This window comes from Acytostelium subglobosum, assembly GCF_000787575.1.
Source record: "Acytostelium subglobosum LB1 DNA, scaffold: scaffold21, whole genome shotgun sequence".
NCBI lineage: Eukaryota > Evosea > Eumycetozoa > Acytosteliales > Acytosteliaceae > Acytostelium > Acytostelium subglobosum.
This window is the reverse complement of record NW_012236512.1, coordinates 286,841-298,073: the sequence shown is the minus strand read 5'-3', so window position 1 is coordinate 298,073 and position 11,233 is coordinate 286,841. Positions and strand designations below refer to the sequence as shown.

Here is an 11,233-nt window from a genome sequence, read left to right as displayed (position 1 = left end):
TGAATACAATAGCGAGAACACTGGACTGACGATCGAGGAGCGCCATCTTCGGTCGTTCAACAACGTAGAGCAACTGGATAATTGATGGATGGTTGAGAATGGCAGGCATGATCCTCTCCTTGATTCTTTCGGCACCATCATGACTCAAGTCCAGGAGATCACTTAACTACCAAGGGTTCTAATACCAATATTGTCCTCATCGATCATTTCGTAAGGACATCGACGTCGACGCTGGAGGACATAATAACTAATACGTTCGTATCATCTGGATTCGAAGATGTCGATACCTTCGTGGCCATTCATCATACGGTGGATGTCAGTCGCACGACATCACCGGCGGCAATTATATATCGTCGAAACAATGTTATCACGTCGACTTCATGTGACTCACTATCATCTGATCCATGGAGCATTCATTGATTTATATGATTATTATTTGTTTGACCAACAACAAGTACTATCTGTTGTGTTGTGAATGTGGTTGAGCTAAATGAATGAATGAACATGGGATCATTTTAACAAGTCGCAAGCCATTGACAAAACAGATAATAATAATAAATAAGATATATATCCTATGTCAACACATAACAACAACAATAACAATGATAATAATAATAATAGGATAAAGACAACGTCTGTCGCGACGAGGCCGACAACGACTTCCCCGTCATCAACCTCTACACCGACATCTGCATCAACATCGACATTAGAAGCAGCTGCAACACCTGGCGGCGCGAGATATATTGACAAGGTGGATGTACAAACAGCAAAGAGATACAGTGATATACTGAGTCAGATACAGGCGTCGAAACGCCCTTCGACAAACATCGTCAGGGTCAGCCAACTCGATTCAATGAAGCTCGACGAAGAGATCCTAGAGCTACTCAAGTCACAGTTCATGAGGATATTCATGTTCTTTAGAGTATGTATCATATGATTGATTGATTGATTGATTGAATGAATGAATGAATCATTGAATGACTGACGCGACATGAGTAGCCAACATTTGTACAGAACTTCCAACCAGAGATCAACTTGATACTCAAGTCAGTGATATTCAAGTTGTCTATATTCAATCTTGGCACTACATATGGCAATCAGTTGCAGAACTTGACGTTTAGGAATGAAAGAGCTTTTGATGCGACCAAGGGCTCGGACTATATATCGCGACTGACACTCCAACAGAAGTGGCTGTCGGGTCTGGTCAACATTGGTGGCGAGTGGGCATGGGCGAGGATCAATCGAAAGGCGGCGAATGAGGCGTGGGGCGATCTGCCCGACGACAGTCTAAAGAAGCGAGTGTGGCGCATACTCAATCACCTGGAAACAGTGTACAAACTACTGTCCATCCTCAACTTCCTGGCCTTCCTATTTGACGGCAAGTACGTCACACTAGTCAACCGTATCCTGTGCATGCGACTAGTCTACGCCCAGCCCTCACTCAGTCGGCGCATCTCATTCGAGTACATGAACAGGCAACTCGTGTGGCATGGATTCACCGTAACGTATCGCTCGCTCAATCACCAAAGTGGATCGCTCGCCCAAGTACTAACCCATACTCACTCACATACTCCAGGAGTTCTTCTTGTTCATCATGCCATTGATCAACATTGACAGGATAAAGGGATTCATTTACAGGACATTCATTCAGAAGCCAAGCAACATGTTCCAACAACAGAACAGGTCGCAGCAGGGAGAGGACGCAGCATTGGCGCCACAACTGCTTGCCCCACTGGTGTTGGAGAAATGTCCGATATGCTTCAACGACCCTATATCGGTGCCCTACATCACCGACTGCGGTCATCTGTTCTGCTATTACTGTATAAAGACCAACTGTATGATAGACCCTACGTTCACATGTCCGCGCTGCAACTCTATCGTCTCCAACATGAAGCGATTCACCCCCTTTGCTGAGCCATCCTCCAACACGTCATCTCCGCGTCTGGCCGCCAATGGGAATGGGAACAATCAATAAACCGTCTGTCCGTTATATGTATATATCTATATGAGCTTTGTTGTATTGTTGTTATCGTTGTAGCCCGCAATCGCGCACGATTGTTTGATTGATTGATTGATTGTGTCCATGATCCATGTCCATTGTCATCGTCTATCTTGCTTGTTTGATTGATTGATTGATTGTTGCTGATTGTCCAGCATGTCCATCCATCCATCCATTCATTCATTCGCACACCATGCATGTACTACTACTACTACGTTGATGTTACTCGAGCTCATCTATTATATATAGAGGGGTGTGCTCTACACCAACACTCTATAGTTGATCCTGCTGGGAGATCTTGGCAAAGCACTCAGTCAAGACCATGGCGAAACGCTCGTTCTTCTCGATACACTTGTAGACGCAGAGTTCCTCATCATTGTCCAGCTTTCTAATTCTGAAGTTGTTGATGCATGCCTCGAAGCAATGGTTGGTGATCTGGAATGTTGTGTTCATAACCTCCTCCATCTGCATCTTGTTCAACTGTCTCATAAACCTGTCCTCCTCCTTCTTTGAAAACTTCTTCTCCATCTTTATGATTGATATTGTTTATATATATGTATATATGTATATGAGTTGTTGATGTGTAATGTAATGAATATGAGCTTGCAATGAATAAACCAACTCATTCAATAATGCACATCACTCGATTCGCTCGACTTTGAGTCATTTCATTTATTTTCGAAAAGTGACATAAATTCTGTGTCACAAGTGAGTTTCGCGCGAAGTTAGTCTGCGAGGGTGTGTCTGTGAGGGTATCACTTCAGCTCATGTATCAACCTCATACTCATATACTCCTTCTTGATCATCAATGCTAACTCCTATATATGTACAACAACATAATATGAGTCAATAAACTTTAATCAATCAAATTATCACATGGACAAACATACCTCGGGATCTTTGTACTCGGACCAATTGACTCGGATGACAGCGATATACTTTGAGATGTCTTTGATGAACTCTTGATAGGCCTTGTCTAGGTTGATTAGGTATTCGAGTGTGATGGTCTTCTCACATTCACGATTCCTTTGTTGAATGCGCTTGAGTGATTCCTCTGGTGTGACATCAAGATGTATGATCAGATTGGGTATCTTCATAAAGTTGGACAGACTGGTGAACATTGAGCAGTATGTCTCGTACTCCCTTTTCTCCATCATGCCAGCCTCCATCAACATCTTTGCAAATACGCTATCCTCGTATATCGTCCTGTCCTGCACACCACCCTTGCCCTGCCATATGATCTGTTGTTGTTGTCTAAAACGTTGATTCAACAAGTATATCTGTAGTGGAAAGCTATACTTCTTTGGATCCGTATAGAAGTCTGCCAAGTAACTATTATCTATAACACCTTCAAACTGATTGATTGAGGGTATCAGCATCATCATGATGTGGACCATGAGTGGATGATCAATGATCAATCAATCATACATATGTTGGAAGATTGAGCACTTTGCCAAGTGCTGTACATAGTGTTGTCTTGCCAGCGCCAATAAGTCCACTGATTCCAATGTATAAACCTTGTAAATCATTACTTTGTTTGAATAGTGCACCATTGACCAATGGTGAATGATTGGGACTTGGACTATCGTTATTACTCATATCTATATCTATATATTTATATGTTGTTTATTTGTTTATTATTTGTATGATGATTGGAGTTTGGGTCTAATCAAAGACCCTTCACCATGACCTCTGGACCTTTGAAAGGGTCCACAAACACGACCCTTTCAATCATTTTGTTGTTGTGTGTCTCTTTGACAATCTCGATCACATTATTCATTCATACATACATTCACTCATTCATTCCTAATCAGTACTTGTTATAATACAGATATATCTAACATCATTCATTCATGTGTAAATGAAACAGATATTAACATTGAGTGTCATACAATGGGGGTGTGTGTATATATAAGGATCAAGATATACGAACACACACTCACACACATACACCCACTCGACCACAGATATATCTCGATTGTAAGATGGTGGTGAATATGAGGTGAGTCCAATCGATGGACAGACAGACGACAAAGATATCGATGGTATGTAGTCTACCTCACAGTCTCAATATCTCTATCTCTATCACTGTCAACTCCACTCAGTCATTGTCATTATTACAATTTGTATTCTATTCACTCATATTCAACAACATCATCCTACCATTCAATAATAATAATAATAATAATAATAATAATAATAATAACATAATAATATAATCACAATAATAATAATAATAATAATGTCTACACCTACCCTTGAATCAAGTGTTGTTGATATACCCGTGCCAAATTTTGACTCGATGAGTATAAATACACCTATACCAGGTCCATCGCGTACCAGTGACAAGGCATTGTTCGACATCATCTCTAATGTGGGCAATATCACCGGTCTTGCCGTACTGGATCGCAAGGGACGTCTGCTGGCCGGCAACCTAAATGTCGAGCACTCACAATTCAAAGTGATCAAACAGTTGTTCAAAATCAAGAAGGCGTCACCAATCAAGAATCGCCAGATCACGCTTGGCTCAACAGTCTACGGCGTGATCGACCACAACAAGATGGCCATCCACTTCTCCACCGTCCCCCCAGAGTTGCTCAACGAGGAGTTGACCATGAAGGAGATATTCTTCAGTTGTATCAGCAGTATTAAGAGTCTGACTGGCAAGGGCGATGTCAATGGCTCGTCGCGAAGAATGAACAGCCAGGGTTACATCAAGTCATATCATCCAATGCACACTCAAATGGCAACCGAGCACACCAGTGTCAGTGGTAACAGTTTGATGTCGGACGATGATGAGTTCACCGAGCCACAACATAGTTGTTTGTTGATCGAGAGATGTGGCAATAATTACATCTTGGGAGAGAATACAAAGTTGGACAATCGCGATACCCTGCTCCAACAAATACGTGACAGTTTCGAGGTGATCAGTAACTTTGCCACAGACATCCGTAATGCAACTATAACCGATATGTAATCATTCAATTAATTGGATACTGGAATTATTCCATTCCCTTCCTATTTGGGATGACACTTGTCGAAGTTCAAAAGTTTGCAAATAATAAATGAGAAGGGGATTCAATTCAAAGTGGGTGGTATGTGGGTTCGTGAGCTCAAATTGAACTTGACACAACTTGTCACTTCTTCAGCTTCATCTAGCATAAGGTCACATCTTCATTATCAATCAATCATATATAACGACAGTAATAAATATATAGTAATGTCACACGCAGTCTCAAACTCTATACCTGTTGTTGGTGCGACTGCTGCTGGTGTAGGAGTTACCAACAACAACAATAACAACAGCAACAATAATAACAACAATATCTCGAGCACAGTAGCAGCAGGTGTCAACAACAATGGCAACAACAACAATAATAGTAGTACACCAAACTCATCATCATCTTCATCATCAGATGTAATGAATCCTATAAAGACATTTGAACATTTGTTGAGGAAGTCACAGTCATTGTTTGTTGGTCTTCGCGATCTTCCACAGTTTGGTAGACAGTGGCAGCCATTCTTTCAAAAGACCTTTGAGCTCTATACAAAGGTATTGTTATTGTTATCGTGCTCCAAGTCTCATCACGTTGTTAACATTCATTCGATCATTCAATCAAATATAGTTGTGGAAACATCAACAACAATATCGATCATTGTTGGAGACAGACAAATATGGACTTAAAAGATGTGAGATAGGAGAGATAGCATCAAAGATTGGTCAACTCTATTATCACTATTAGTATGTGTAACATTGATCAATCAAACAATCAATCGACCAATCATACTTACACCGTACGCCACTCAAACAAACTATCAAGTCTAAGAACAAGTGACACAAGCTATCTACATGAATCCTACATATTCTACGAAGCCATTAGGTTGAGATCATACTTTAAGGACGTGTCTGTTGATGCCAAGATGTCGGACATGATGGTCAAGCAACTGCGATACTATGCCAGATTCATCGTGGTGTGCTTGTTGCTCAACAAGAAGAAGGTGGTGTACGATCTTGTCGAAGAGCTGTTTAAGCACATCAAGGACTACACCAAGACACACAAGCCAAACGATGCCCACGAGTGGTCTCTGGTGATCCAGGAGATCTTCACATTTTTGCAGGCCGACCAATGTGTATCATTCTCTGACAGCAATGGCCCTATGCAGGTGTCGCATCGTCTCAACCCACATCAGGGCACTCTGCCCTCGCCCTGTGAGCCATCCTCCATCCTCCAACAGGCCATCCTCGTTGGTAACCATCACAACCAGATCAAGTTCAGTGAGATCACTCTCGACATGTTTAGAATGACTCAATCACTCGAGTATGACACTCCAGAGCTTAAGGTAATGAATGATTGAATGATTGATTGATCACTCTTTTTTGGACTTCCAAGAGTACTGACACCCAACCATACTACTGTAGGACCCATCCGACAAGCAGGATAGCAAGTCTGGTGACAACTCTTCATCATCATCATCTGGCGCATCATCGTCATCCTCGTCACTGTTGATCTCGCCAAGCTCAAGCAAGAAGAAGAACCCTCACAAGTATCTACTGTACAGGCCAACCATATCACAGCTGTTGCTCTTCCTTTCAAACACGATCAAGGAGTTGGGTGACAACAAGGCCCTGCTGCTCTATCTCTCTGTCGATGGTATCAAGAATGGAACCAACAACACCACATCCACCACAACCACAACAACGACAACTGATCGCTTCAATGGAGGCTACTCTGGTGGACTATTGATGAATGGTGGAGGACAGAAGCCACAACCACAAGCACCACAACCACAGACTCAACAACAACAACAACAGAATGGAAACAACAACAACAACAACAACAACAACAGTAGCACGATCAATGACAATGTAAAGTCTGATGCGCTATATCCATTCGATCTCTTGCCATACTGCAGGAAGCCATTCTTCTTGATTATCGATTCCAAAAGCAGTCAGATTTTCAAAGACTTCCAGCCACCATTCGATCAACCGTTCGTCTCGTTGCTGTCTCCTCTGTCAACCCCGAAGAGTATGTATCACCATCAATCAATCAATCATCCATCACCTCACTCACTAACTCATTCATTCATACATCTCCACAACTCTCCAGAAATTGTGAGCAATGGTAAGAGGACAGCACCATTTGGCAATCTGTTCACGTTCTTCCTACATGATCCACTGTGCGCCTTTTGTGATACGACCGCCTGTAACAAGATATCCTCTAAATCACTGTCCAACTACCAGTCCATCGTACAGAGTGCGATGAACGCCATAACCAAGACACTGTTTGACAACGTGACATCATTGCCACCCTCCTTTGCCTTCTTCCTGAACGACGACTTCTTGCGTTCGTTCATCGTACGTTTCATATTCTGCCATGCCGTCTTCCATCTTCACAAGGACTTCCAAGAGAATGTAAGTTCTACCAACCTTCACTGCACGCCCATTCATTCAATCACTTACTGACATCAATGCAATACACGGTAGATATACCAAGTTTCGAGTAGCCCAGCGATACCTCAATCGATACTTACACATAGGACTGTGTTGAACACGGTCAATCAGCTGGCGGTGGCACTGAATGTCACAGATCAATTCAATGACTTGCCAACAGATGAGCTCCAAAGCTTGTCCATTGAGCAATAAACAAACATCAGCCTCATGAGGCAACACGAAACAGGTACCCTTGGGGAGGGAGATGGACTGGAATGGCTTTATTATTGATTGATTGTCAAGTCCTTCAGTAGGACTTGGGCTTGGTCTTGGGCAATATTTTGGAACTGCTTGGCCTTCCTCAACTCCTTCTTCTTCTTGAGGTACATCTTGCCCAGACACTGGATGGTCACGTTGGTTGGGTATTTGAACTTGAGTTGAGGAGTGAATACAACGAGGTCCATGTAGGCACCGAGCAGAACGGCTCGCAATATCATTGCATAGCAATTGGACTTTATCAACTGCTCCAGTTTCTCCTTGAATACATTGTCCAGGACATCGCTGCAGAACATTGACTTGGACTCCTCAAAGAACTCATCCATTTGCCTCAACTTGTTGAACAGGAGGTCAAACACTTCGACTCTATTGTTCACGATTGCTACATTGATGGGCTCGAGGTTATTGATGAATTGGCCAATGCACATCTTGAGAATGGAGACATGACCATAGTGGACAAAGGATGGTTCCAGCTTGGGCAGCTTAAGACCATGCTTCCTGAGAATGTGGCGCAGTAACTCATCGCTACCATGAATAAAGAAGGTCTTCAGCGTCTCGGGCTCGAAGAAAAGCTCTTCAATCTTGCTGGGCTTCAAGCCCAGCTTGTCAACGATCAGATCATATGTCTTGATATTGTTCAACTTGGCAATCAGTTCGGTGTCCTGTCTCATCAGGAACTTGCGTCGCTCCAACATGAATCCAATGCTGCTCGGATGTCCACCCACAATGGCGTGTTGCATGTTGTGATTGTTGGAGTCCGACGTTTTTGGAGTGAGCCTCAAAACATCGAGGCATCCAAAGCGTGCAGCCCACTCACCAAGAAGGCAGTCATGTCGACCAGTTGGATTCTTGAGCAGATACTTGATGGTGTTGTGATCAGATATGTAGGTTGTTTTGAAGATCTTCAATGAGTGGCCCAGTTCAAACACGGCATCGGACAACATCAATTGGTTCGGGTTGATGGTTGTGAACCTAAAGTCATTAGAGGCACGGATTGGCTTTTGGAATGTGTGGACGATCAACTCGACCACCTCATGAGGTGAGTTGATCAGCGACTGAAGTAGTCTATACACTACTATAGTGTCTATCTTGGCGCGTGCCTCCAAATGTTTGATGGCGAGCTTGAGTTGACTCATCTCTCCAAAGCGAACCAAAGTGTAGAATTGATCATGCATCGATGAGCCATCAGTGCGTCCACGTTGTATGTATTCGAGTATGTAGGGTATCAACACTAAAGTGCCAGTCTTGATAATCCTGACCATTGTCGAACTATATACATCCACCCTCAAGTTATTAATAGCCAACTGCTCCAGTATTACAATATCGAGGTATGTTGGAGTGTTGATGTCCATCTCGACAGGGCCTAGATCGCACTCTGGAACACCATAAGTGATACATCGACGCCTTGATTCAGCATACTTTGATTGGATCAGTGGCTCCATGGGTGCGAGGTCGAGGTCAATGCAAGCCTTGATCAACGACTCAAATGTGGTGTAGGTGAAATGATAGCCAGAGGAATCGACAACAGCGTGATAATGCTGGGTCCAGTCATGGTTCGACTTGAGCTTGGGCAAGAGATTGGCGGGGACGAGGCGATCAATCAACTCGGTGTCATCTGTCATGTATAGGATCTCGGGATTGGCTGCGGCCCACTCCACCATGATGTTGGCAAACTCTGGATGCGCCATTTGACGCACGGCACTAAACATCTTGATATCCTTGATGAGCAGAGAGTTGACCCTGCCAATCATCACTGCCTTGGTGTTCTGGAACAAACTCTTGTCGCACAGTGGCTCGCCATCCTCGTCCTTGACGTTGTTCAAAAGGTAGAAGTACATTGAGTACTGACGACATACCCAGGCCTCTTGAAGGAGCAGGTCAGAGTACTTGTACTCCTTGATGTTGGGGGTGTAGCTGTGGCGCGTCCTTTGGAAGCGGATGGGGAAGGTCTGTTCCGCCAGTGTCTTGACAATCTCGATCGATCCACTCCTCACAGCGTATGCCAGCAGTTGATGATTGATAAAGTAGTTGCGCTTGGCTTTGTACAGTGCGTTGAACACATGAACGTCGGTGCAAGTTTGTAGGAACTTGTGTATACTGGAATCGTCCACGACCAGATCTAGGCCAAGCCGCAGTCGATCAATGATAAGACCAAAATGTCTACCTTCGATTATTGCCGACAATGTATTCCATTGATTATACTTTGTACGCCAATCCTTATCCAATGTAGAAGTACAAACTAATTGCCAAATATAAGATGGTAACGATTGTATAATATTACGTAATAGATATCTATTTGTTAAGACTGAATGTATCACCTGGAACTTGTATTTGTCTTTGTCTTTGATGAGTTGGTGATCATCAGTGGATGACACCAGTGAGTGATCGACCATTATGTATTTGTTTGATTGATTGTAAAGTATGAATGAATAAATGAATGAGAGAAAGTTGACCTCAAAGTTGTCAAACCCCTTCATTTCTTCAGATCTTCCTTTTTCCAACTTTCCGTTGTTGATCATCATCAACTTGCATATTCAAATCTTCAAAGAGAAATCAACAACATCAACATTGTAATATATATGAAGATGACAGTGGAACAACCTGAAGCGAATGTCCATGTGGCATTGACACATTTGGAGTTGACAACAGTACATTATGATATGAACGATCCTCAAGGTTTGATCTGGGCGTACATCACTCTGATACCACTGATCATTGTAGTATCCGTTGCAACTCTTGTCATATTCAAGTGAGTGAATGAATGATGGATGATGCAATGAATGAATGAAAGTTGGTGGCTAACACAATCCACACTCGACACAAACACAACACAGACGTGACTTGCGAACTGGCTCACTACTTGGAGGACTCCTAGTGAGTGAAGCGATAAACTATGTGCTGAAGAAGTCGATCAAGGAGGGAAGACCAACTCATATCCGTATGTAAACTACTTTGTTGACTAGTATCCATGTGTCAAGCAGTAGACTAATGATTGAATGAATAGAACAATTGAGAAAGAAGAGTTATGGAATGCCTTCGGATCATGCACAGTTTATGTTCTTCTTTGCATTGTTGGTGACGATGTTCATGGTGAAGAATAAGACAAAGATATGCAAACACATCAAGAGAGTACTAATTGTAGTTCTGTTCACATTGGCCTTGGCTGTAGCCTACTCAAGGTATGTTGTCAAAATGACTGACTCACAGTGTCAAAGTCACTAACCAAGACGCATTCGTTGTATAGGGTTCATCTTGGATATCATACTGATAGACAGGTAGCTTATGGTTCAGTTATTGGTATGACATTGGCGATGATATGGTACGGAGTGACTGAGTATATATTTGTACCTTTCATATTCCCTTTGTTGGCTGATTCACCAATTGGTCGATACTTCTATCTGAGGGACACGACCTTGATCCCCAATCTTATGCAGTTCGAGTACAACAATTCCCTAAAAGAGATCAGTAGACTAAAGCAACAAGGATCATCATCACAGTCTCCAAATCAACAAAAGAAGAAGATGTAA

The 11,233-nt window shown here is 42.7% G+C and overlaps 7 protein-coding genes across 7 annotated transcripts; 4 read left to right on the top strand and 3 right to left on the bottom strand.

Annotated features, from left to right (window-relative positions):
- Window positions 1–742: 742 nt before the first annotated feature.
- On the top strand, window positions 743–1,969 carry SAMD00019534_091910 (hypothetical protein; the record flags this gene model as incomplete). The annotated part of the gene is made up of 3 exons (XM_012895605.1): window positions 743–922; window positions 1,000–1,500; window positions 1,577–1,969. Coding segments are annotated over 3 exons (1,074 nt in total), but the record flags the coding sequence as incomplete, so codon positions are not given.
- Window positions 1,970–2,278: 309 nt separating this feature from the next.
- SAMD00019534_091900 (hypothetical protein) lies at window positions 2,279–2,545 on the bottom strand (the record flags this gene model as incomplete). The annotated part of the gene is made up of 1 exon (XM_012895604.1): window positions 2,279–2,545. A coding segment is annotated over one exon (267 nt), but the record flags the coding sequence as incomplete, so codon positions are not given.
- Window positions 2,546–2,754: 209 nt separating this feature from the next.
- SAMD00019534_091890 (hypothetical protein) lies at window positions 2,755–3,381 on the bottom strand (the record flags this gene model as incomplete). Its single annotated transcript, XM_012895603.1, has 2 exons — window positions 2,755–2,817; window positions 2,890–3,381. 2 exons carry the CDS (start codon window positions 3,379–3,381, stop codon window positions 2,755–2,757), a joined length of 555 nt encoding a protein of 184 aa, XP_012751057.1.
- Window positions 3,382–4,241: 860 nt separating this feature from the next.
- On the top strand, window positions 4,242–4,976 carry SAMD00019534_091880 (hypothetical protein; the record flags this gene model as incomplete). The annotated part of the gene is made up of 1 exon (XM_012895602.1): window positions 4,242–4,976. One exon carries the CDS (start codon window positions 4,242–4,244, stop codon window positions 4,974–4,976), a length of 735 nt encoding a protein of 244 aa, XP_012751056.1.
- Window positions 4,977–5,219: 243 nt separating this feature from the next.
- On the top strand, window positions 5,220–7,643 carry SAMD00019534_091870 (hypothetical protein; the record flags this gene model as incomplete). The annotated part of the gene is made up of 6 exons (XM_012895601.1): window positions 5,220–5,552; window positions 5,626–5,741; window positions 5,821–6,340; window positions 6,420–7,026; window positions 7,108–7,412; window positions 7,485–7,643. 6 exons carry the CDS (start codon window positions 5,220–5,222, stop codon window positions 7,641–7,643), a joined length of 2,040 nt encoding a protein of 679 aa, XP_012751055.1.
- A 71-nt stretch (window positions 7,644–7,714) lies between these two features.
- Window positions 7,715–9,899, bottom strand: SAMD00019534_091860 (hypothetical protein; the record flags this gene model as incomplete). The annotated part of the gene is made up of 2 exons (XM_012895600.1): window positions 7,715–9,803; window positions 9,871–9,899. The coding sequence occupies 2 exons, from the start codon at window positions 9,897–9,899 to the stop codon at window positions 7,715–7,717; spliced, it is 2,118 nt and encodes a 705-aa protein (XP_012751054.1).
- A 386-nt stretch (window positions 9,900–10,285) lies between these two features.
- Window positions 10,286–11,227, top strand: SAMD00019534_091850 (hypothetical protein; the record flags this gene model as incomplete). The annotated part of the gene is made up of 4 exons (XM_012895599.1): window positions 10,286–10,455; window positions 10,541–10,644; window positions 10,711–10,885; window positions 10,951–11,227. Coding segments are annotated over 4 exons (726 nt in total), but the record flags the coding sequence as incomplete, so codon positions are not given.
- Between the last annotated feature and the right edge of the window lie 6 nt (window positions 11,228–11,233).